General features: G+C 37.1%; 2 protein-coding genes across 3 annotated transcripts in view; one reads left to right on the forward strand and one right to left on the reverse strand.

Moving 5' to 3' along the window:
• Positions 1–9,359, reverse strand: part of LOC306887353 (mitochondrial inner membrane m-AAA protease component paraplegin-like) — a 13,170-nt gene extending 3,811 nt beyond the window's left edge. Inside the window, exons 1-15 of one of the 2 annotated variants that reach the window (XM_079445019.1) lie at positions 9,307–9,359; positions 8,841–9,163; positions 8,365–8,464; positions 8,122–8,205; positions 6,559–6,800; positions 6,330–6,469; positions 6,115–6,217; positions 5,901–6,026; positions 4,169–4,331; positions 3,909–4,082; positions 3,351–3,475; positions 2,362–2,464; positions 2,165–2,275; positions 1,937–2,052; positions 166–322 (exon numbers count right to left, since the gene is read on the reverse strand). In XM_079445019.1, coding sequence (XP_079301145.1) covers positions 166–322; positions 1,937–2,052; positions 2,165–2,275; positions 2,362–2,464; positions 3,351–3,475; positions 3,909–4,082; positions 4,169–4,331; positions 5,901–6,026; positions 6,115–6,217; positions 6,330–6,469; positions 6,559–6,800; positions 8,122–8,205; positions 8,365–8,464; positions 8,841–9,014 — 1,918 coding nt within the window. In that variant the 5' untranslated portion in view covers positions 9,015–9,163; positions 9,307–9,359. Of the gene's footprint in view, positions 1–165; positions 323–1,936; positions 2,053–2,164; positions 2,276–2,361; positions 2,465–3,350; positions 3,476–3,908; positions 4,083–4,168; positions 4,332–5,900; positions 6,027–6,114; positions 6,218–6,329; positions 6,470–6,558; positions 6,801–8,121; positions 8,206–8,364; positions 8,465–8,840 lie in introns of both variants that reach the window. The other variant, XM_079445018.1, reaches the window with a different exon arrangement.
• Positions 9,360–10,276: 917 nt separating this feature from the next.
• LOC306887876 (ankyrin repeat domain-containing protein 11-like) overlaps positions 10,277–27,506 on the forward strand; it is a 132,717-nt gene continuing 115,487 nt past the window's right edge. The window contains exon 1 of the mRNA XM_079445880.1: positions 10,277–10,684. The gene's annotated coding sequence lies outside the window, so the exon portion shown is untranslated. The remainder of the gene's footprint in view (positions 10,685–27,506) is intronic.

Genomic DNA, 27,506 nt, shown 5'->3' on the forward strand with positions numbered 1-27,506 from the left:
AATAGAAAAATCATGAAATATTCTGTTATCACACTTTTTCATGCCAATTACAATTCTTTCTGCTAGTTCTGTTTCTCTTATATGCATTCATAACTCTCCTCTTGATTGTGTGTGTGTGTGTGTGTGTGTGTGTTATCATATTATAGATGTGTGTATACGTCATACCTGTGGTGACCTTATTGAAGGTGATGGCTTCAGAGGTTCGTCCACCCAAAGCCATACACATCCTCTCAAACAGCTGCTCTTTAGTAAATAAATACTGATCCTTTGGCAGGATCTGAGCAAAGCCCAAAGCAGCATTTGTTCTGGGAGCAATTGAAACCTGGAGAACAAGCCCACGATTAAAACACACACACACGATATCTCAACAGATCCGGGTATATTAATAAATTGTTAATATTAATTGCTATACAGTGTAGGGCTCATTTTGAAATGATTTTCACTCAGAAATTGCTAGTAAATATCAATAATAATTTTAAAGAAATGGCAAGTACCACACTGAATTAAACGTGAAATTTGGAAGCAGACAGTCTGATATAGTATTTTTTTGTAACATTTATTCCAGTAATCTTTGGTTTATTCACAACTCTCAATTATTTTGTACAGAGAATCTGTCAAATTTGGTATGTGATCTGGTATTACAACATGTTCACGATTGTTGCTGGATTCTTTTATCACTCTTCTGATGCTTAAACCTGAACAGGCCTATAGATAGTTCACATAAAAATGTAAATGTCAATATTTATAATAACCAAAGGTTTGCTCTGTCTGAGTGAGTGTGTGAGAGAGAAAGCACACACAAAGTAAATCACAGAAATTTATAGATGCATACTGCGGTAGAAAAAAAAAAAAAAAAAAGAGGATATTTACAAAATATGATTTAGGTAAGCAACATTAGACGGCCATGATGTTTCCCCAAATATTAATATCAGCCCGATTGCAATGTGACACTGATTTTATACAATAGTATTTCAATAAACAAGAGGTTAAAATTAAGTGACTTAAACATCATTAGTACAAGATTTTAGACAAAATATTGACCAATAAAAATAGTTGCGATCAAAGCCACAGCAGAACTGATGTGTGTCTTCGAGCAACACACAGCAGTGTTTCGTTACTGAATGAATTGAGTCACTCAATGATTTAGTGGCCCATTCATAAGGACAGTCAATTGCCTCATTTCTGAATGAATCAGCCGTTGGAATGAATCGGTTGAATGAACGAATAGATGACTCGCTTATTAAAAAGTTTAAGACATTTAAGACATTTGCCGCCACCTACTGGTGGTTTAGTCATACTTAAAAGTATCACTGCATTTATTTGTGTTTAAAAAAATATGTAAAACATTAATCTTATAAAATTATTTATGCATTTGAAATTTTGCAGTGTAAATGCATTTATGGCACCTCAGCTTCATCAAACTGTGTAAATGCATCTAATACCACTTCAGATGCAGCTTCTGTTTCCTCAGCAGTGGAAAGATAGAGTTTGTTAATACTAATTTCATTTGAATGGTAACAACTCTACAGTTTCTTATTATGCTAACTGAATTAATTGAAACAAAGTAAGAATTTGATGTGAAAGATGACATTTAATAAGGTTAGGGGAAAGAAATGACCATTTATAAACAGTGGAAATGACATCCGTTTTGTTACATAAAGCAACTCATTTAAAGTTAACTATTTCTTCCTCTTTCCAGTCACAGAGCACTTTATTTTGAGAGTTGTTTAAGTGAGAGAAAATCTGTAAATTAGTCCAGATTGGGGGGAATTGTAATGTTTAATAATTTATTTTATTATGCAAATAATTTTGTGTTGAAATTTGCATAGATTTTTGTTTATATATGCTGTCAATTATAGTTCTTAAAAAGAAAAATCGGTATCGGCAGGTCACAGGACCACTTTTATAGTACTTTTTAGCTTAGCTTGCTGTTTACCTTCATGACAGCTTCGGTGTGTTCTAGCAGCCATCCCACTAAAGCATGACCAGACTCATGAAAAGCCACCACCCTCTGCTCTTCTTTAGATAAGATTTTACTCTTCTTCACACTCCCTACAAAATCACACACAATGTGATCAACAAACAGAGCTGATTGTGTAGAAATCTGTTAACGCAATATCAGAGTACGCCATTTCTAGCTCAACTGAATCTAGGAGCTGAATACCTGCGATGACTCTCTCCACGGCGTATTCAAAGTTAAAGGTGTCAATAGACTTGTAGCCCTCTCTTGCAGCATGAAGGGCAGCTTCATTGCAGATGTTGGCGATGTCTGCCCCTGGAAATACGAACAATGCACAAAGGGCAAATGTGGCAGGATGTGGTGTTAGGAGCTAACACAGACACAGTCAAAGCAACACTCACCACTGAAGCCTGGTGTCAACTCTGCCAGACGCAGGGAGTAGAAGTCTGCTGGCTGAGTAAGCTTCAGGATTTTCAGGTGCTGCTCATAGATTTCCTTTCTCTCCTAGAACACAATCACATGATCCTTCAGCAATCATCTAATATGCTGATTTGGTGCTAATTTACTAATAATAGTCCTTATTATTTTTAATTTAATCTTTATTATATATAATTATTAATGTTGAAAACAGTTGTGCATAATATTTTTGTGATGCTTTTTTCTTCTCAAGATTCTTTGATTAGAAAGTTAAGGGAACAATATTTGAACTTTTTGTACCATAATACGTGTCTTTAATTCAGCAAGGATGTATTAAATTGTTCAAAGGTGAAAAAGTATTATTGTATTTTTTATAAATGTTATTTACACCAAAATATTAAATGGTAATGTATTGTTTTCACAAATATATTAAGCAGCAAAGAAATTGCTAGCATTGATGATAATATAAAATGTTCTTGATCACAAAATCAGCGTACTAGACACAGAAGACTGGTATAATGGCTGTTGAAAACTCAACTTTGCCATCACAGGAACAAATTACATTTTAAAATATATTAAAATAGAAAACAGTTCAAATGGTTTCACTGTTGTTTAAACTGTAATAACATTTAACATGTTTATCACTGTTTTTACAATATTTGTGATCAATTAAATTAAGCCTTGGTGAGAATCTTCTTTCAAAAACAAACATTTTTGGAATGTAGTGTACATGTGTTTATCTCAGGACAGTTATTAGAATTTGCTTAGAGAAACTGCCCAATTCACCATTACTAGACTGAAAGGCTCCAGAAAGAATGCAGAGAAGTGATTATGCAAATGTAATTCAGTAAGCAGATCTACTTCATAATGAAAGTTATTCACACTTTGAACATCTGAAATAAAAAAACTTAATAAAATAAGCGGGTCTATAGCTGCTATATATCCCCAAAAAAGCATTTTGAACATTCATTACCTGAAGAGTTGGCAGGTCTATGAATATGTGCCTATCAAGTCTGCCTGGTCTCATAAGTGCATTGTCCAGAATGTCTGCCCGGTTAGTGGAGGCCAGGACAATCACATGATCTGTGGTACCCATTCCTTGAAAAGAGAGAAGGAAAATATGTTGATAATCTCAGAAGGTCACATGCTGATCATGTTAGCCAATACAGACATTTATTAAAATCAACTGAATAAATATGCAGTGCAGCATCAACTCAATAGTCTATTATAAAAAGAATTTCTCAAATAAAAGTTAAGTAAGCACAGTCAAGGTTTTGCTGTTATCCTGTTACCAAAGAAAAAAAAAATAAAAGAACTCATGCAAGATTTGAGGTGAATGATTTTGTTTTCCACTTCAGATAAATATTTTTCAAATTAATGTATTAGTTTTAAAATGTAACATTAACATGACTATAATTAAACCCAGCCTTTAGCTTACATTTAAAGCAAAACAAATATGTGAAAAATGTAGTATTTCCCATGTAAAGGGCTTGGATTTAGTTGACTAGTCTCACAAATCCCTAATTATTACCATCCATCTCCACAAGTAGTTGGTTAAGCGTCTGCTCTTCCTCTGTGTTTGAGAAACCAGACATGTTTGTGGAACGTTTCTTCCCCACAGCATCAATCTCATCGATGTAGACGATGCATGGCGCTCGAGCACGAGCCTCTTTGAAAAGACTTCGCACTCTTGCAGCACCAAGGCCTGGGTGGGGAAAGAACATTTCGATTTAAATATGAAGATGTTGCTATAGGACAATGAAATATAAAGAGTTTATTGCACTGAATTACCTCCGATCACCTCCACAAACTCTGAACCTGCCATGGCAAGGAAGGGCACCTGAGCTTCTGTTGCCACTGCCTTAGCCAGCAAAGTTTTACCACAGCCAGGGGGTCCCAGGAGCAGACACCCCTTAGGTACCTTGGCCCCAAGCTGAAGGTATCTATCGGGGTTCTTTAAAAAGAAAACAGGTTATAGGCTATGCAAAGAATTGCATAACGTGCGTTCCTGCATTACTGTGACAGTAGCAACCCAAGTACTCAAGGGGGCGATAGAGTTATGTTCAAATGTTTGCACAAAAACTAGATGGTATTATTCAGGTAACTAAATATAAACATCTGGACAGTTAAATATTTTGCTCTGTCATGACAGCGGCTGACCTGAAAGAGAAAACTGACTATAGAAGAAGGTTAACACTTAAAGATTACTGTGATTATTATATTATAATAATTGTACTAATAACAAGATAAAACAAATCTCCAACAAATACATGCTCTACTCTGCTATTTTTAAATGTGGAAGCTGACACTGAATTTTACTCACTTTGCAAAAAAACCAAAACAAAAAAACAACAATGTTAGTATTTTTCTGTTTGTTTATCCACTTTTTTCTTCAACGCGGAAGTAAGCCTATGGGCGAGACTTCCAGTTCATTAGCCGCTATAGGTAAATAAAAAGAATAACAACAGATTAAACTGTAAAACAGTTTGTACTACAAACCAGTGTGTTCATAATTAAGACAGTACATTAAAATAATATGGTAAGACACACCGATTTTCAATATCAAGCAAAAAACTGTTTTGTACAGCTAAAAATAGCCAGACGTGGATGAGACCGGAACCTAGACCCATAGTATTTACAATTGGCCGCACCCATTTTTACAGCAAGAAAAAGGTGGACATTTCAATATTCAAAGATTCGAGCATTAATCTCATAGCATTATTTATGGAATTGCAGTGTAAATAAACACAGATTTAGGTGCAGATTCTGTGGCACTTCTGTTGGTACTGATTTCAACTGATTGGTAACAACCTATCCACCTTATATTTTAATGCAGAAGTAAGCTGTTTTCTGTGAATGCACGAGACTTTGGGTTCATTAGCCGCTGTAGGGAAATAATGAGGAGGATAACAAAGTGCAGTAAATGGTAAAACTGTTTGCACTATAAACCAGTGTTCAAAATTAAGATAATACATTAATAATAGGGTAAGGTGCATCAGTTTGCAACATCAAACAGCAAAACAACCTGTTTTGTAGTCAAATTAGCTGGAAGCAGATGACACCAGAAGCCAGACACATTAAATTTACAAATGGCCATGCCGGGAAAATAAGGTGGATAGTGTTGCACTATTTAGTTATTGACTAAATGTAAGAATTTGACCTGATGCATACATCTAACAAAGAAATTGCCCTTATAAAAGGTAAAAATTCCTCTGGAAACCAGTTTAAGGGGGCATGAAAAAGCCTAACCCAGCTGAAGCACCATCACAAAAACACAATCAGCAAAATATTGTACAATTATCATTGCTGAAAAAAATTAAATATCAAGATCACGCAACTCTAGTTTATGCTAGTGCCTGTTACAGGGTCCCCTTTTGCTGAGAATGCAACATTCTCACATAGCATTATGAATTGCTCTCGGTAATGCAGCACTCGGTTATGAAAGTAAAACGAAGCATGAATAAGATTTCACTGTAACATAAATGGAAATAAAGTTTTGGGTCTAACTTTCAGATGCCCTTACCTTTAGATAGTCCACAAACTCTTTGACTTCCATCTTGGCCTCGTGCATTCCCGCAACATCTTTGAAGCTTACACCTTTCCCAGATTTCCCATCGACAATAGTGAATTTAGCCATTTTTAATTGATTCTGGTGGAGCAGGCAGATTATTCAACATCAGAAAATATTTGAATTGTACAATTCTACAACGAATGTAATTGAAGGAATCCTGACTTACAAAAGCACTAAAGCCGCCATCTCTCCCACCCATTCCTGCCAGTCGGAAGATATACCAGAGAATTGCAACCCCAATGGCAGCCATACCGAGTGCATAAAGAGCACTGTGAAGGACAAGAAATTGATCTAGTGATACTTTGTTATGCCAACAGTTGATTTGAATCTTTTTTGAGCTTGCCAGGATTGCATACTCTGTGGAAGGTCCAAATTACTCACTTCCCAAAGAAGCCTGTGCGCTTGTAGGTCACTGGTATTCTGTCTTTGGTATCTATATTCAGCTCTTCCTCTGCTGCTCTAAGCTTCTCCTCAAACTTATCAATATTGGCCACCTGCATTCGGTACATCAGAGCAAGTCTCTAAAACAGACAACAGGAAATTAGTCAAACTGAAATTAATAGCAATTATTTTAAAATCAACTGTGTCACTTGTATGTGAAATGACATACAGGTCTGCCGAAAATGACTGCGCCAGGGTGAAGATAGATCTCCACAATGTCACTCTCTGGAACCACTTGTACTCTTGACACCTCCCCTTTGGCCAACATTTCATTTACAAAATCATTCCAGGATATGTTCCCCCCACTGGTGTTGATGGAGTTGAGCAAGCTCATGATGACAGCGATAATAAAGAGTGTGCGCAGTCGTTCCCTATACATCTGGTCCTCCTGCTCTCGTCTCTTTTTCTCTTCTACGGAGTAAACAATGAAGTAAAGCAAGCATGAATAATCTGGCATGAAAGTATGTGTGTGACTGATTGAATTACTTGTGTCTGATTGGACAACAAATTGCATTTATTGATTGTTGTCCCATTCAACTTGATGTCCTACATAGCGGTGCCAATTCCATGTCTGTCATTTTACTTCATGGTCTCTAAATAAAACAATTTAAACTCAAATCACCTGTAGCTATGTAATAAGCAGAACAGTGTAGGAACGTGTGATATACAATAAAACTGTAATTGTCAACGACACTATTGAGTATGTAGCTCACTTTGCAAAAAAACAAACAAAAACACACCATCGCATTATGTTATCTTTTTAGTATAGCCTACTGAAGTATTCGTAGCGGCAATAAAAAATGAAAATAAAAAAATGAAAAATACTGCATGTCTTTGAGCCACACAGTGGTATTTTGTAACTACATTTTGTTGAATGAATTGATTGAGTGAGTGAATGATTCGATGACGCATTCATGAAGATGGTCTCTTGCTTAGTTTCTGAATGAATCAGCTGTTTGAAACAAATCTTTTAAATGAATGATTCAATGACTCACTCGTTAAGACAGGGACTTACTGACAGTTGTAGTTTTATATTTATAAACACACTTTTATGTTCGAATGTTTAAAACATTATTTTAAAACACTTCAGTCCTTATTATTCTAGATTTATTGTTTAAATGTAAGAATTCAACAAAAATGATTTTTAAATAAAGTTTAAAAAAAATGCCCTTATAAAGGCAATCAATCTTGAGGAAACTGAAGTAGTGACATGCGTTTTGTTCTGTATTGTGAGGCACATTCCAGTGCTAATTATTGAAGAAAAAAAAAAACTTGGTTTACAACTGATTCTATCTATCAGTTGTTGAATGGATTTAGAGATTTGGATGCTGCACTCAAACAAAGAGGCTAAATGTTTAAGCAGGCTAAATGACTGAAGAAGTCCTGCATGTCACCAGAGAGAAAACTACAAGTTTACTACAAGTACTCCAGGCTTTCCTGTAGCTCAAATAGTAGAGCATGGTGCTAGCAACACCAAGGTCATGGGTTCGATTCCCAGGGAAAGCAAGAGCTGATAAAAATGTAAAAACTGTAACTTGAATGCAATGCAAGTCGCTTTGGATAAAAGCGTCTGCTAAATGCATAAAGGTAAATGTACTTTTCACCGGAAGATCCAACGTTTTGTTTAAAAATTATTAGGTCCTTTTCTTAAAAATATAAAGATAAACCATTCAGAACAAGATGCATTTAGAAAGTAGTTTGTAAACTACTGTTTCAAAAATTCTGAAAATACCTTCATCCTCCTCTGGGGTCTTCCCTTTTCCACCTTCTTTCTTTTCATGTCTTCTGTTGGATGTGCTGAAATAGTGAGTAGTGCCTGACAGATGTGAAAACATATTTGCATTATGCTCTGCAACATAATTCAGAAAAAAGCATTAAGATTCAAAAATAAAACATTCTGCATCACAACTCCATGCAGCCAAAAAAAAAAAACAAACAAACAAAAACTTCATTACTTACTAAACTTCATACTTACTGAATAGTTTCCAAAGTTTCACAGGATTTGTGACCAATTTGTGGCGACAATGGAATTCAAGTCCAATAAGCCTCGGGATTAAAGGCTTTGTCAAAATGTTCTGTGAAACAATGGCAACTTGGTTAATCACCCAAGTATCATCAATGTCATTCTCATGCATAATTATAGAGATTACATGCTATTATTAGGATCCATCTGCTGTTTTCTCAATGAATAAATAAATAACCTACCAACAGACTTGACTTATCATAGATAATGCACTTATTTAATTATATTCAAAAATATCCTGTTCTACATTACATTAAAACTCTATGTTCTATAAAAACCGTATTTATTAGCATTATATCAGCATTGGACATTGAGTGCAAGCTGCCCCACATATACTTAAATCACTCTGTTCACAGGATGACAAGTCAGACCTCTTTATATTAATTAAAATATTTTACATAATGCTTGGTCGAAGTTTAATAACCCACCTGAATGTGTCCTGATTTTAGACCTCGTTTGTTTGGAGTCACTAAAGGCAAGTATGAAGACACATTGCTCTGCAGGAGTTTTCTGCAGGTTTGAAAACAGCTTAAACGAGACGATAGCGACCAAACCCGTTTGTCGTAACATTTACTTCCGCGCTGCAAAAGTAGCGCTGCCATATTAAATGCTGGTTTATCGCGTCGCTTGGATCAAAAACATACTATACCAAACCAAATGGCAGTCTTTAATGTGACCTCCCCAATAGGTGCTATCACGCAGCTGTCATTGTGATTCTGTAGGTCTTATCCAACACAGCCAAATATAGCTGCTGTAACACAACAAGCGCGAAAATATCACAAACATACAGAACAAATAAAATGCTTAAATACAAAACTGTCTTAAATTATACAATTACAAGGCCATTACACAGCTGTACTTTCTGCTAAAGCCGTGAACTTTAATGATGTTTACCGTGCGGGCTTGAAAAACATGTCTGTGTTCAACTTTCACCTTCGGGATCAGCCAATCAGAACGGAAACAACTGGAGAAAGGGCTGACGGGAAATGTAGTTCTACTTGCACGTTTATGAAACCCAAAAACTACAAACAGTTCTAGTTGGACATGCGCAAAGACGATGTCTGTATTCTAAAATGTAGTTATAGTGGGAAAATAAATATAATCTAGTTATAGTGCCGAAATATAGGCAACATAAATTATTAATCGTTATTAAGATATGTATGTCGCACTTTTGTCGAAGAAAGATTTTACACGTCTGGCATTCTTATTTGCACTTGCAGGTGTGGCCCTGTGTGATTTCAGATGTCTTTTATGTTAGGATACGAAGTGAGGGCAGAACACGACTATAATTTTAAGATGGTCGAGAATAGAGGAGGATATATCTCAGACAGCTAGTTTAGGCTCTTTTCGATAGAGGGAGCCATTGCGTTATTCTGATCGCAACAAATCGGTGTCACAGTCCCTGAGGCTTGTGACGTCAAATCGAAATTAAAACAAAAATCAAAACATGATATAACTAACATGCATTGACCAGAAAACAGCCAAAGAAAGCAAATCGTGCTGTGGCTGATGGTCTCGCAATCCGTCACCGGCAAACAGTTTGTAACACTTATAATCAGCCTGAATTAAAACGCGATAAGGAAAAACTATTCCGACAGCCCTCTTCACTCGTAACATACAAAAAAAAAAAAAAAAACAACTTTACTACATATACCCAAGCAGGCTCTCCATTTTCCTCTCACCCAAATGGAGCTCGCAAAAACATGCCACTGTCTCCGCCATTACGGCTCGAGGTCGCCAAAGAAAACAACGTTGAAGCTTCCCTTGAAAGAGCCACAATGGCGCCAGTTTCACCGTTGCAACGGGGAACAAACAGTGACCGCCCATACGCGTCAGCCTATCACAGTCCGCGTATCAACGCCTCGCGTCCGCTCTTCGTCAGCGCGAGTCAAAGGCCGATCGAAACGGTTCGGAAGGAGTCGGACGTAGAGGATTAACTTGAAGCGGAATTTTATTTTTACACCTGAAATCAAGCCAAATCAGCAAACTTAACGTTACTGAGACCTGTGGACTTTTTAAAGGGACGGATGGAGAGCTTATAACCCCTTCTCTTACCAGTTTATCGGAGCCCTGAGAGATTTTAATCTTCGCATTTTTGGAGGAGGTAATCAGTTTAGCACGCTGGCGCGAGCGCGGACTGAGATGAGCGTCGCGCGCCTCGGATGTTCCCGCATCGGTGCTCGCTGAAGCAGAAGGCCTCAAATGGGAAAAACAAGCATCGGGAGGGAATACCAAGTATAATTTCGTAGATGTAGCTCACGTTTTGAAGAAGGTAAGCAATTTTAAATCGCTCTTTACTCTTTTAAAAGCCATTTGGTATCGGGAAAACGTCTGAACGTCCTCTCAGGCGTCGACTTCCACGGTTAGACCGCTAACGGCTTTAGCCCCGTTGCTAACGGGAGTTTGTTTCCCTCCCCCACCCTGAAGTCGAGGAAATGTTTGCGAATTGATCACAATATATGCATTTTGTCAGACTGTGCACTTTTATTCATCTCCATGGGTAGTGCAGATCTATAATAACGAAGGTCTGCAATAATTGAAGCCGAGCGTGTGAAGCTGGAGAAATGAAAATAATCCTCGTCATGTTGTCGTTCTCTCTCTGGGAATCGGATATGGCCAGACGGGCTCTGCTGCCCTGCAGAAATCAGCCGCTGGGATGGGCAGCTTAATATAAGTGTGTTTCAAGGGCACATATGGGAGGAAATATTGTTGTCTCCACATTGATTTTATGTGTTGAAGTAGCTGCAGGGATTATGGAGATGCAGAATAAAATCTATAATTACAATTTACATTGGGTTATCAGTGCACCATTCTGACTATAAATACTAGGTCACTGCAACACACTCAGTTCTCAGTGTTTTTATGAGATTGGTCATATTATGATGGCAACATGAAATCAGTTTTGGTTTGGTTTTATTTTCTCATGTTGTTTCTGGCGAGAAGGAAAAACACTGTTTCGTATTATAGCCCAAAGATTTCACTCTAGATCCATTAAGGCAGATTCAGTGCTACAATCATTCTGTTTTACTAAATAAAGGGGTTTCTCAATGCAAACCTGTATTCTTAATGTGGCTAACCATTCTCTGTAGTAAAACCATTCTCTGTATGAAATCTTGATGTTGATTAGGAACAACAGACCTGAACTTCACTGTTTCTTATGTGGTATGAGCAGAGGCTCTGAAAACACATTTTGTGAGGGCTGCATGTGGATGTGACCTGTCTACGTGCTTGTTTAGACATTATGTGGTGTGATTGTTTGCTTCATCAAGGAGCTGCATTGAAGCAAGACCTTACAATACTTCTTTAAAGCGTGATCTGAAGGATAGAGAAGGAATCTATGAAAGTTTGTGATGAAGTAAACAGAGCTGGTGTTGGTGCAGTGGAAGAACACTGCGGCGGTGTTGGGGCGTTAGCACACTCTCTCTCTCCCTCTCTTCACATACTCTCCTTCCACTTTACATCCCTCCTTTCCTCACTTTTGTTTATTTCTTCTGAGCACAACTTTTACGCAGCAGCATAGGCAAAATACGCTTTCCTGTTTCACCTCATAAGAAAACTCAGTTGACTTATGGCACTTTGTAGACTGTTTACCAGAAGTGGTTTAAGAGCACTAATCAGGATTTAGCTAAAGTATGATCCGTAGGTGTTAATCCCAGGTTGTCGGGCCTGTCGACCCAATTCTTGTATTTGAGTCCTGCTCATTGTTTGGCAGGGAGGAGAAATGGACTTTTGGTTGGGGTGTGGGGTCAGGAATGCTGTTACTGGGAGCTTCAGAAAGCATTTCCTTTCTTTGATGGCATACTCGACCGTAATTATTACTCAACGTAGCCTTGTGAGAGCTAATTCTGTCCAGTTGAAATCATAGAATGCCTTAAAGATCCTGTGGTTGGAGATTAAATGACATTTAAGGTATGACATTGCTGTTATAAATGTCATATATGGTGTGAAAGCATTTTTGTGGGTTTGAAACAAAACCATGCTTTGCTTGGTCACCATGAGAATTATGACATATTTAGGTCTGCGGTGACATGCATTTTTTTGACCCAGCGTTCCTCATTGCCGGGCTTTTTTCAGTCTTACTGTTTGCAAACATAATCAGTTCTTTAAGGACAGTATGTTAACAAAGATCTATCACTAAATTGATTGTAAGTCTTTTGTAAACGTATAGAATATCCTTCCAGGCCAGTTGGCTTGTGGGTGTCTAATAGTTTGCAGACAGCTGTTGTTTTAGTGCTTTGGTTATTGCTAGTCAGTGGCTCCATGATGTTCTGCTAATAAATGGAGGTTTTAGGGTTCCCACGCCAGGGACTATCGTGGAATGACTCTTCTTGGAGCCATTTCCAGGCCTGGGAAAAATATTTAAAGTCATATTTCTGTAGTTTTATTTATTTTGTAAAGTATTTGTTATTTGTTAGGACATTTCTGGAAGTCTTTTTAGGACTGGGTATCAATATCCAAGTTACAATACATATTATAATAACGAGGTGGCAATACGTATTGTGGTATCCATCATTACTGACCTAATTTTCTCCTTGGCAGATTATTGTATAACAGCTGTTTACTGAATACTGTTTACAGGGCTGGTGCTAACTAACAGAGTAGGGCCTCCCATGTTATACACGTATGAAGTTTCTCAGTCATCTGAACATTGGGAATTCTCCCACTAGGTACAATAGTCTGCTTGCTTTATTTCTTGAATCTTCTAATCCCAGAAATTGTGATGTACTTACTGTAGTAAATTCTAAACGTCAATATCTACATTTTTGAAAGTGAAAAGCTTCTCTCAAAAACTGAAAAATGGAGATATAACTACTTTTTCAACATTTCCAGCTTGTTTTCCCATTAAAACAGGAAAAAAGATGTACTATCCAAAGCCCAGACATTTTTAATGTGTAACAGAGGCTGCAATGTAGTGCATTTATTCAAGAGCCAAAATCTTAGACAGTTGTAGATGTTAGGATTTATTATAGTTCATCACTGAGATGGCAGATTTAGTAGCAGCAAAAAGCACACAAAGCCTCGTGAATGGGTACAGGCTTGCTGCAGTATGCTTTTCTTTGAGCAGAATATTGCACTGGAGATCTCTAAACTTCAACATGCTTGTTGTAAACATCAGTGTTTTTCCCTCAGTGGAGAGAGAGCATTTGTGCATGATTGCCATGTTGGGAAAGTAAATTATAATACTGGGCAGAACTAAAACTCTGGCAACTTCAGTTAGATGTGCTTTTGGGTCATATTAATCCTTGTTGTAGCCTACATATTGTATTCTGTTCATTAATTTTGAAAACTTTGCACTTTTCTACTCCATTTTAAATGCAGTTTTTGTATTGATACAGAAGCAATATCTATTCTCGTATCAGCATAGAGTATGTGATGAGATGTTGTCACATCAGTGTATTGAAAACAGCCCTAGTCTTATTGGAGATAATACACTAAGGTGTATAATTGTTTAATCTATACAAAAAAGGATTGGCACCTGGCACAAATGGAAATTTGATTGACCTAAAAGAGTTATAATCCTTATCCAGAAATAGGGCTGCACAATATATAGTTTCAGCATCGATATCGTGATGTGCACATCCGCGATAGTCACATCGCAGGATGTGCGGTGTTTAGTATACTGATCGTTTTCTTTGCTAACACACAGTGTCTACACCGGACGCGACAGTTGTCATGTCACCCCATGCCGCAACAGCAAGAGGCTGTCTACACCAGACGCGACAAAGCGGCTGTTGCAGATCATTTGAACTTTGTGTCAGTACGTCATAAACAGAACGAGGCATCAGTTTACTGTCGGGGATTTGTAGTGCCGCGCCGCATCCAGTTTAGTCAGACAGAATCTCTGATAATGGATTCTGTTGTATTTTTGTCGCGTCGTGCTGTGCTGTTCGCATCTGGTGTAGACTTCTGCATCTCTTTGTGCCCGAAATGATGCATACGTGTGAAACTAAAATGCAAAATGCATGTCTCCAAGTATCCTTGTAAACACAGTTGCTTAGGTGAAGGTAAACAATTGAGAAAGAAAATGGATGTGTAACAGTATATTGGTTTACAGCAGTTTAGTGTTCCTGAGGCTTTCTGTTTAATGAATGTAACAAAACGCATAGAGAGAAAACACTTTTGTAGCTTTAACACAGGTTTGTTAGATTTAATTTATACAGTGAAGACTATGCAGTGCTATTTTACATTAGATAATTTAATTTACCTGAATACTGTTAGACTTACCTGAAAAATATAAAGCACCATTTATTTCATTTGTATCTTTGTTCTATTATATTTATCTATGTTCGTAATTTGTTTATTTTCTATGCTGATTTATTCACCTACAAAAGCACCCCAATCATTGATTTTATTTTCTTTTTCTCAAATCGCAATATATATCGCAGAAAAACAAAATATCGCAATGGGTTTGTTTTTTTTGTTGTTGTTTTTTTCCAATATCGTGCAGCCCTATCCAGAAATGACTTGGAATTCTTGGAAATATAGAGGAAGTGGTGTGGAAACTCAGGAGATGTATTGCTGAGGCAATATCAGGGGTCCAATGTAGTGATTTTGTGCCATTTTTATGTCTTTAACCCTGCATGTGTTCAGAAGAGGTTGAACTCTTACCTGAAATATTGGCATATTTCACCAATAGCGCAGCAACTAATAATTGATAATCAAAATAAATTCCATTCTAAATTTAATCAGGTTGTGCATGGAAAACCTCCTACAGACTCATCATTTTATGGCTGTGAATAAAACATAATTTTATGAAAAAAGCATAGCTGAAAGAGTGAAGGTCACCGAGTGAGCTTTTGTGGGAAAAGTGCACAATTCAAGTGGTCCAAAACATGACAATGCTGCTTAACTTTTCGTGGACGATAAAAATGTCTCCACGATCTGCTTTTGAAGAAATATATAGTATCGAGCTACAGCGCACCGTCTATCAGTTACAGTTCTGGCGCCTCCGTTTCTATATACTGTACAGCGCGACAGTCACATCATTGTTAACTCAGCGGTAGAGTTACTCTCACGGGACACTATACTTATTCGCAATTACAAAAGTACACGTTTTAAAGCCTTGCTTTTCATTCACGAGTTGGTCTGACGTGCGCTTTTTCTGAGCCCGTACACCCGAAGCGCGCGCACTAAAACGCCTGTCTAACAGCGCCTGATTACTCAAGTTATATTTTGAGCTAATACTGTCAAAACACACAAGGTTTACATATCGACTCAGTTGGTTATGTCTAAAATGAAATTAAACAGTTGAGAGAGAAACCGATGCGTTCCTGTATATTAGATGCGTGCAGGTCTTAAAGGGACAGTACTAAACATGCAGCCGACTGTCATTAAAGGTATAGTTCACCCTAAAATATAATTTCTGTCATTATTTACTCACTCAAGTTGTCCCAAACCTATTTTAATTTCTTTATAGTGCTGAACACAAAATAAGATATTTTGAAGAATGTGGGTAACCGAACAGTTGCTGGTTCACATTGTCCACATTATTTATTTATCTATCTCTTTCTTTATTTTTATACAATGTCCTCATTTGTATATCTGTATAGTTGTATGTACATATGTTTAAACTGTATTTATCTGTATTTGAACGTCTACTGTCAGTGTCTTAAATGTTAACCGTATGCACCAAGGGATATGAGAGTAACGCAATTTCAATTCTCTGTATGTATGTGCCATACATGTGGAAGAATTGACAATAAAGCTGACTTGACTTTGAGAGTAGCAAAACAAAATACTATGGAAGTCATCGTGGACCAGCTACTGTTTGGTTTTCCACATTCTTCAAGATAGCATGTATGTTCAGCAGCAGAAAGAAACTCGTTCAGGTTTAAAACTAATTTTGAGTGAGTAAATGATGGTATAAATATAAAACACTATGACCGAATCGACAGACGGATGACAGAATTTTTTATTCTTTAATGTTATATCATCAAAACAAAGAGAGAATAAAATAACACTACGCTTGACTGAAAAAAATAAAGTTGCTTTAATAGGAATCAATCTGTATAGTGTTTTGTTATATTTGTTATTCAATTTCTTGAATGCTTCTGCTAAATAGGCCTATTGTACCTGATAATAAAGCATGGTTTGTTTTATCTGTATATTATGTGAATTTGTAATGTGTATCTTTGTTCTTATTTTTTAATAACAAATATAAAATAATTAAAAATATTATCTTCACCTACTTTGGCCTAAATATCCACCATTCTTTTTTTATATTTTGTTACCTTGAAAGGCTTTGTCTTTATAATAGGGAAATTAGTTTGGCTGTACTGCTCAGACAAAATAGTAAAACCAACATGACAAAGAAAGGAGAGCGTCAGCGCCATGGATCATTTCATGTAGTTACCAGCTAACGTAAACATTAAAGACTTGTAAAATAATTTTAGCTCAAAAGTCACTTTCAGACTGCAGCGAGTGTTTGAAATGATTCTGTTTAACATCCGATGTAGATTATGATCAACAAAGCAGAAATATGCGATGGAAAAGGCTATGCACACATTACCATGGTAAACATAGTAAATACGACTGCCTGAAAAATCAGACAAGTGATTATTTATTTATTTACATATTTTATCTGTCAATAAGTATCCTCTCTTTATACCTGATGTTCATAAATAGTATGTCATAAATCCATTAACCTAGTTTTTGTTCGGGAGCTCCCTCTGTTTTTCTGACTGAAAATATAACAATGTATTGGGACTAGAGAGAGTGCTAAAGCTACTCATGGTTGTATTTTTGATGGAAATTGATGATAAATGGCCATTCTTTCTAAATGTGATGTAGACCTAAACTGTCTGTGACTACAAGTAAACAGAAACAGACGTGACTGAGTAATAGGCTGTGTGTGTCTTACTTTTGTGGAATATGTTGAATACCACTTTATTCCTGTGTGACTAATTATCAATCCTGACACAAACTAATTTGTCAATGTAGCATTTATTATTGTAAAACGCTTTGGTTTTAAATCTTTAAGAAAACAAGAAAACATTCAAACAAACAGCCGCTTTTGTCGCGTTTGTTTTGTGGTCTCGCTAGTTCCAGTGATTTATTTACAGCTACGGTAAACAAACAAAACACCCATACTATTCTGAAACGTCCTGTAAGAGTCGTGCTTGCATAGGTTCTGCTCATTCAAATTTTTTTTTTTAAACGAAACATGAACACCCAATAAACACAATCAAGCCTTCGAAAAAAGTTGGTAGACCAACCTTTTAAACCTCACAGACTTCACTGAATGACCGCTGACACCGGCATGTGCATCAAACAGAAGCACAATTAATGTTGAATGCCAAAATATTAATTTTGTTAAAATATTTGCTTTTGGAGCCCTACTCAGTGAATATTGATGTAATCTTATTTCCCCACTGTTGGAAATGCTGTTATAGTGTGAGCCAGTACTCACATGACATTATTGTGTGCTGGTTTCCTTTGGCCTTCCCCTTCCTCATTGCATAGCGTTAGTGTCTGTAAACAGGAACGCTCACTCTCCTCTCTCACGTTTCACTTCTCTTATGCGGTGTAAATGTTTTATAGGCCCCTCCATACTCCTTGGACAGCCAGATGCCATATAAACCCCTTTGAAACACTCTCTCCCTATGGCAACACACAAATGCACAAACGCAGACAATGCTGAATGGCATCCACCCACAAACACCTGGGAGGGGGCACTTGATTTTGGGGTTTGAGGGTTTTCTCAGCCTGATGCCTCTTCTCTTGGGCACAGGTTGTGCTTCCACTGCAGTGCGTTTGATAACATTTCTCCCCAACTCTCATACATCAAATGAGACACTTCTTTCTCCCCTGCTCTCTTCTTTGCCGCATTTCTTCTCTCTGTATATTATCACTCAGTGGTTTCTTTTGATCTTTCAGTATCAGCTCTTATGAACTGAGGCTTATCTCTTAAACCTGTGTAGGTGCGATAGTATGGTCCTAGTACAGGACTGTTATATCATATATTGGCTTCATAATACAACAAAATATTTCCTTTCCTGTAAATGTTGTGTAGTGTAATTTATTTGTAGTGAATTTAAGGTTACAAATGACAAGATATTTGTTTAGCAAATCTACCATTAGTCAAATGTTCAGCTAAAGCTTTTATCACGGTGTTTAATTTAAGATTGGGTTAAAATTATTTTCAATCAGATTTGTATTGTGTTGTTTTTCTGTGTTACCTGCCCCAGGATATCCTCAATATTCTGTGAAAACTACATATCGAACTTCCACCTATGGGTGTGCGATATTGGGGGGATAAAAAGATGTGTGTTATTGTGCTGATGTCTGACTACCGTGGACAGCTGCAGTTTTTGATCTTCTTCATATTCTGTGTGGTCAGGGTGATTTAATTTTTCATTTCATTCCTTTTAATAAAGCATTTTTTTTTTCTGAAAGTGTACATCTTTTGAGTCAAATTGGTACATTTAATCAGTCAATTGATAATACATATTTAGGCTGTTACCAAACAAATGAAACCAGTATCATCAAAATTAATCTTTGCAGAAGTTACATCTGAAGTGGCATTTAGATGTATTTACACACTGTTTAATGCAGCTCAGAGGGACATGGAGTGCTTTAACCAGTTAAAAATGCATAATTGTTTGGCATTTTAAACATAAAACATTGAATAATGATACTTAAAATGATTTTAAAAATGAAAATAGACTTTAAATGTGAAATTAAAACCACCAGTAGGTGGCAGAAAGTCACTGTTAATAAGTGAGTCATTGCGACTGAAACGAATCATTTAACAGGTGATTCATTCAGGAACGAAGCACTGTCATGTTGCTCAGACACTCAAAACAGTGCTGTAGCTGTTTGTCGAAATGGAGCAAAATCAGGTGATATGGTGTCTAAAACGTCTCTTAATATTAACTTGTTGTTTATTGAACTGATCTATGAAATCAATATCACATTTGTAATCATGCTTATTTTTAAGAAAAAACAGCATGAAACGTAAATATATACATTTTCTGCTACCATATCTTGAATTTTGTGATCATTCTTAATGCATTTTAATAGACTGAATCATGCAGTGTAAGAACACACTTTAAATGCGCACGTGCACTGTTTAACCCGCTTCATCACCACGTAGGCTAATTTAAGCGTGCACTCCGTAGGTGTTTGGTTTGGTTTTCGCAACATACTCGATATTGTCAAATTGTACATCGTTAAAACAACAATTACAATATTATCGCAGAAGATGTATAACGCACACCCCTACTTCCACCTGAATTACCCCTTTAAGTTACAAAAACGTATTCTTTTACTTTAAAGGCACACTCCACCTAAAAATGAATATTTTCTCACCATCATCCTGTCCCAGATATATATATGGCTTTTTCTTCTGTGGAACTCAAAACAGATTTGTAGAAATAGAATCTATCTACATCTGTTTGAAAAAATGTAGATACAAGTGACAAGCAGTGTCAAAAACAGAAAGTTGTGCAGACTGTTTTGTTTATGGGGTAGTTATGTTATTTCTTTTCTCTAAGTGCCACCTACTCTAATTTGTATTTTAATTCAGCTGGTCTCCTTTGCTCCTTTTGCCATGCTTCTCATCATTTTTTGGGTTGTTTGCATAAGAGTGTGCATGCATACACTGTTGTTAAATTAAACCAGTTGACGGAAAACACATTCTATAAATCTAGATATCTAGAATTATTCGCATTATTTTAAAATGCCTACAATAACAATACAGTGCATGTTCAATACGACCTTATATCGTATTACAGAATACTGGTACATGTATATCTACCTTCAAAATCATAAGAGTATGGTGTTACAATTTATGTTGTTTACACTTAAGTTGTAATGGACATGAAAGAGGTGAAACTTGTTTGGTTACTGATGATTTCAGTTTTTACCCTGTTGATCAAGTGATATTCAGCTCTAAATAAGCTGTATATGGATGCTGATGGCAGGGGAGGCAGAAGATTCACTTGTGTGGGCAGATGCGAGTAAGGTCGGGGAGGGGGTTGGGCAGCAGGAGACAGTGGTTGTTTTGATTGGATGTGCTTGATTGGAGTAATACATTTATCCTTATGAGCGGCACAGGCCGTTTTAGCTTACTGTTTACCAGCAGATACTAGTCTTCAGTTGCAGAGATGTTGTATCAGACCTATGCTGTTTAGTGTTTTGTTTCTGGCGTTTGTTTGATAGAAATGGTTTTCTCAATCGAGTTCTCTGGAATCAGCCACTACCTTTGTGTCCTGTTGCACCATCTCTCAATCATATCATATAGAATTTCATTCACTATCGCTGCTTTCAGGATCACATTTGCTCAGGTTTACATGGGGCCATTTTCTAGATTGAAGAGCACTTCCTGCGGGTTGCTGGCTGCCTCTCGGCTCTTCTTGTGATGTGTGGGGGTGGGGAAGCGTGGCTCGGCTGAATCTCAATGACTGGGCCCTTTAGCAGCACTGTCCTTTTGATGGGGCAGCTGCAGCCATTCAATCGGCCTATTTACATTGAAATGCAGGGACAGGAAGGGGGGAGGGCCGAAGCCTGTGCGTGACTGAAAAGCATACCTAACCAAAGACCAAAGAGAGGAGGTCCACTGCGGGGCTCTGACACCTCTTTGTTTTCGGCAGCCCTGGTGCCTAGTGCATCGCACAAAGGCTTTAAGCATCCTACTTTGACCACTGCGCTCATTTCCACTACTCAGCTTTTTACTTTTCTTTCACACAGACTGTCTGTAATCTGTCTGTCGGCACCTTTGAAATGGTCACTGAAAGAGACATTTAAAGCACACATCTGTTTAAATAAATAACTTGCCTAAAATTCTATTGAGATTTTTATCATTTACTTACATGTGTCCTTTCAAACCTGTATGCTGGTGTTGTTTTTTCTTTTATTATTCAGCAGAACTTTGAAGAATATTAAAGAATATTTACGCAGCACTACACCAATTTCCATGTCTTCTGAAGCTGTACTATACCTTTTTGTGGGAAACTCTTTGAAATTGAATCATTGTTCGCTAAACATCTCTCCCTCTGACAATAGCTATGAAACAGGAAATGAAAAGTGATGGATAACACCAGGTTCAACACAAATGATTGCCTAGCACAATTTCTGCCATGTGTTTTAATGTGATGAGCTGCTTAGAATATGTGGAAAGGAGAATGAGATTTGTGAGCTGCTGCAGAAGGCTATAGTATCAGCCTATATCAACCTAAATTTTGGTCGGTTCCTCATCAAAAACTGTCATATGGCTTTATGAGACATGGAATGTAGTGCATTTGTAATCTATTTATGTGGCTTTCATGGTACATTTTCAGTCTTTTTGGACCATTCATGGTTACTATAAACTAGGGGTCGACCGATATGTGTTTTTCAGGGCCGATACCGATTATTACAGACCAAGTAGACCGATAACCGATATATTGAACCGATATATATGTCTGGTGTGAAAATGAAAATGAATGTCAAAATTAAGAATAACAAGGGCTCTGACAAAAACGGCCTTCCCTAGTGTTGGTTGCACTTCTTACTCTTGTCTTCCCCCATGCATCCATCTACAATAAGGGTAATATATAAAGAGAGAGTTAAAAGTGGGGCCACTGTATGCTTCATGATTAAGCCTATGAATACTAAATACTACAACTAAACAGCTTGGGGAAATGTAAGTATTTGGCTTCAATAATTTACATGTTAGAAATGTATGTGTAATAGCATAACCTCTCATAATTCTTCATTAATTATTTTCGGTTGACTAAATCATAACCTACAAGAGGTGACTATTCAATTCATCATCTAATGCACATCAATTGATTAATTTAAAAAGCGCAATGTATATAATACGTGTAAATAATTTAATTGTCTTCATAGCTCCATTGTAGAAGTTGTGAAGAAGACTGCAACTATTTTAATGAAACTATAACACTAATAGCCTGTTATAGGCTCACTTGGTTCAATAGCCTATTGAAATGTCCCAATTTCCGTCATCCTAATCTTGGTCTATGTGACAGTATCTTAGTCTTGGCCTATGTGACAGTAATTTCCATTAGTTTTCATTTACAGTGCAGTGCAAATGAAGGCATAAAACATTAATTTAATTTATATTTTAATCAAATGAGAGTTGAACTCTATTTTTTGGCAAACAAATGTTTACTATTAAAATTAAAACATGTACAAGAACAAGAAATAGCGTATTGTGTGATTGTTCTTTTAAACAAAAGTTGTAATAATTGTAGTAGCATTAGTAAATAAACCGAACTTTTATTTTGACGGGTTGCCATGAGGACCTCTTAAGTTTCTGTAGCCTATTTATGATATGACGATCATTTTACTCAAACGAAACAGTCAAATGCTCATGAAGTAACTCTCAGAGCAGTTCTGGGGATGATGTTCATGTATTTATGTCCTCATTTAGTGACATGGCAGATGCGGAATACACCGCGAGCGTCGCGCACTTCAGTGTGTGTGTGTGTCAAAACCGCGCGTCTGTGCCATTCACATATACAGAGACACGCCGAACATGCAGAATTCATATTTAAAGTCTTTTTCCAGCTTAATGTTTACAGATAGTCCATATCATGAGTCGATTTAAGTGTACTGACCTACTTTTGATTAATTCATCCAAACTTTGACTAATTTCGTGACTCCGCGTTATACAGTAAATGCTATTTATATGACTGGATTCCGCGATTCCCCCTGCGTTTCCCCCATCTCGGAAACCATAAATAGATAAAATTGAGGTTTTTACAACTTCAGTGTAGTGGATTGTAATTTATTGCAACTTGAGCAACGTCTGCTGCTGCCTTTGAGAGATAACTGATGCGTGAAATGAAGCAGCACCAGTTAGCAAGCGCTTTCGGTGTGAGAGTGCCTTTAGTCTTCCACGTTGATTGGTCGGACTCCTGACTCTCAACAAATCAGATGCGCGGTGGGCGGAGACTGCTCTAGGCCACAGAGTGGTGAGTTCCGACAGGCTGCATCAGAGCCAAATAGCGCGTTTCAAAATTAAATAATTTTATCGGCACATCGGGTTTTGAAAATGACCGATGCCGATTATCATAAAAATGCTTAATATCGGTGGCAATAATCGGCCAGGTCGATAATCGGTCGACCCCTACTATAAACTGCATGCGGATTCTTCAAAAATTGTTTCATGGAAATGACCAGCAATAGTAATAGTACATTTTTTATTTCTCGCCATAAGAAACATCATCTCAACATAAGAAACATCAGTCAATCAAGTTTTTGAATTTTTATTTATTTATGGTAGTTACAACTAAAATGTGGCAACCATAAGTCATTGAATGAGTGTATTTTTTTATTACTTTATTTTAATTTTCTTAAAGGGGTGATCGGATGGCCACACGTTATGATTCTTTAGGGTCTTAATGAAAAGTCTGTAACATAGTTTGGTTAAAATTTCTCAATGGTAGTGTAAAAAACATCATTTTTATCCCATCAAAAACAGCTCTTTTCAGAGCAAGCAGTTTTGTAGCATTTTCCTTTAAATCCGAATGAGCTCTGCTGACTTATTTTCAGAGCCGCTCTCTGAGGGACTGTTTACTTTAGCCACATTCATCTTGAAACTTGCTAATTAGCACAATATAAGGAAAGGCAATTTGCAAAGATTCATTAAAAACCTTATACTCGCTAATGTTGGTGAAGCTGGATCATGAATGATTTGCACAAACATAGATGAATTTAGGTAGATTGGGGGTGCATTCCCTTCACAAACAAAAGTAATCCACTGCGTCTTCAGCGGATCAGATGTCGGGAGTAAATGATGACCGCTATGTTCATTCTTATATCCAACAACAAAACACCTCAATTCGCTTAGGAGACATTCTTGTCTACATTTGCTCCGGCGGGGAAACAATGGTGGACTGATGACAGATCACTCAGGGTGGGTCTAGGGTCTAAGGTAAGACATCAGTCCAGTCTGTGCTGAAACGCTATTGTCAATCAAACTATCGTGGGAGGGGCCTGTCTGTGTGACGTCACACAGACAGGCATCTGAGATCGGCTCCATTTGAGAAAGGGGTAAAGATTTTAGTAGATAAAATTTTTTAAAAATTATTTTTATCATTATAGGGTGGTTGTGTACACACTGCCAACACATTTCAGTTCAAACAACAAAGTGCATGTAGCATCCGATGACCCCTTTAAATGTATGTATGTATGAATGCATATTTGTAATTTTAAACTTACAGATTGGTGGTGGTGCTTGAGACATTATTGTTCATTCAGTGTTTCTGTGAAAAGGAGAATAACAATACTAAATATAAAATACTATTATTATTACTACTACAACTAATAATGTAACCGATTGATGGAAACTTTTCTCTCCAAATATATTTTTTTTAATTTTCAAATCAAAAAGTACACCGTGACAGGTGGGTGTTGGCGAATAGAATTGCCACTTCTGCTTTACTTCAGTCTGCATTCCAATTTATAATATTCAAATTTACAACAGCTCTTTCCACGCCCTCATAAAATGAGTTCATGTACTCATTCCTGTCAGACGTGCAGAGTTGTTCTAGTGTGTAGGCACAGTCATGGCACACAATACGCAGTGAAAATATATGTGCTCAACTCCTCCTTAGTCTCTACATCAATCACTGTTAAGTGGAATCTAAAGTTTAAGTCATTGTTGAATGCTATTTAGCATGTATATGAAACAATTCTTAAAAATATGCTGCCTATTTTTGTTTTGTAAGGGAGTGAGTGATTTTTTTTTTTTTCCACTGCTCCTTGTTGGGACAGGTTTGGTAAGGTTGTCATCCTAAACCCTGAGGGCCTTTCTCTCCTTTTTGCTGTTGGGTTACAAAAGTGAGTCGCAGATTGTTTTGAACCCAAATACTTGTGACTTCCTGGTGCAACAGCACACAAAACCAGTTTGTGGTTACATGGGAGTGTTTTTCAGTAGCAGCATGCTGGCTGTTCCCATCTGCCGTCTTAACAGCCTTTGGGTGAGCTTCAGATTTGAACGCTCAGTTTCAGCCTAATGCTGCTTTTTACACTGCATTTTATATTTAAAGGAATAGTTCACCTCGAAATTAACTTTCACACTTGAGTGTTGCATATTTACTTTTCCTGTGGAACACAAACCCGCAATCTAGTAGAATGCATATGCTGCTGTTTTTAAACTATGTAATTGGCTAGTAACTCAGATTGTCAAGCTCCAAAAATGCCTTAAAAGCACCTCAAGACACAGCATGACAGGTTTGATGTCACTGACAATGAGCAGCATTTGTCACACTTGTCAGTGAGATTTCAGCGTTTTCAGCGAGTAAGTTTTTGGACTACTTCTAGCACAAAGCTATCCTATAGGCTAGCTTCAAAATATTTAATGACTAGGAAAGTAGATATTAGTTGTGTTGTCTTGTGTCATAGTGATCACTGGTCATTTTTCAGAAAGAGGTTTTAATGTTGTTTACAGTTTACAATGTTTACAGAAGCTTTTGTAGTGCTGTAGCTGCCATTCTTGTCAGAGAAGCAGGTTTTTGTCAGCAGGCCCTATAGAGTGTTTGTGTATTGCTACCACTGTCTAATGCACTGCCCATAATAGAATCCACGTGTTCTTCCAGTGCCAAACTCCCACATCGCTCTGTAGCTTTTAATAGAAGCACACTTGTCTTCTGTGTGTGAAGCAGATTGTTTTCACTGTGCATGGGCCTTTAGTTCAGCTGCTTTTGTGGTTTTCAGTGGTAGGTACAAAGTATGAGTTGCAAAAGATCCTTTAATGTAGAAATCAGTTGTTTGTGCTGACAATTACAAAAATGCAACGTATGGTGCACCACAGGACTTAACCCAGTTTGCACGGTTCAATGATGAGGACAGAATAATTATAATTTTTGAGCTTCCCCAGTACTGTCTGTCCATGTCTCTTGTGTGGCTTTAATTTCTTGAACTTTTAGTGCACTTTTACCTGACTGTTTGAGTTGCTTGACTAAATGTGAAAGCTATTTAAAGCAACAACCGTTGCTTCATGATGAATATTTTACATAATGAATAATTCAGTTGTGCGTAGGGGAATATTTTTTGTTGGGGAGAGTGGTTTCTCTACAGGGGCTGCCCAGAACTGCTCATGTTCATGTGCTTTCTCTTTCTCCAGCACAGCACGGTTTAGCTCTGTCACGAAATCTTCCAGCAGTTGCACATTAATAAAATTTCACGTAGGTCACAGGGTTGGCACATTACCAAGATTTCAGTAGTTAATATACTCTCAATGCCAATTTTAATACCACAGTTTAACATGGTAAATAATTTAATAATGAAAACTTAAATTTAAAGTTTTAGTTTTCTTTTTGCAAGTAGTTAAATAATCAGTAAAAATAAATAAAAGTGAGCGCTAGAGCTGGGCAAGTTTCTTTTTTTACCACAATTTTATTTTTTAGAAATTGAGGAATGGCGATTTTGAATAGAAATATTGCCAAACATTAGAGTTAGACACGTTGACAATATGGCAATGATAACAGTAAAAAGAAAAGAACTATCCAACCGCATGTCGGCGCACGTAATTAACCGCTCATGTGTGACGCGCACATATCGCTAGGCGCCATTCACACAGAATGCACTTTTGTGTTGACAAAGATGCAATGCGGGCAGTGGAATAGGAAAAACATGCAAGAAGATGGGAGTAAAGTTCTTTTAACTTTTTATAATGCCATTTCATGCATGAGACGCTGAAAGAGACATGAGTGCAACAGTCAAACGCGTCCATGTTTACACAGAAAAAACTATTAGGGCTGGGCGATATGAGAGAAAATTCATATCTCTGTATTTTTTGGCTGATTTGCGGTATATATATTCCGGTATTTTCCACACTTTTGTATTTGTTTGCCATATGCGAGAGTGATTTGAAAGTATACAGAGCAGTCTGCTCTCTATAGCTCTTGCAGTACTGTAATACACAGATCGGTCTGCCCAGCGCTGTGGCAAGTTGAACATGCCTACTAATTTACACCAGTTACACAGAGATGTGGCTCATACATAGTATGAAAGCGTCCCAACCCCTATATATACTGGTTCATTTTTGTTTTAAAATTAAAAAAATGATACAAAACAGCCCTGGAAGCAGCTAATGCTCATAAGTAACCTAAATCAGTGGAAAATGAATAGAAATTGTGATTCTG

This window comes from Barbus barbus, assembly GCF_936440315.1.
Source record: "Barbus barbus genome assembly, chromosome: 2".
In the NCBI taxonomy this organism is placed as follows: Eukaryota; Metazoa; Chordata; class Actinopteri; order Cypriniformes; family Cyprinidae; genus Barbus; species Barbus barbus.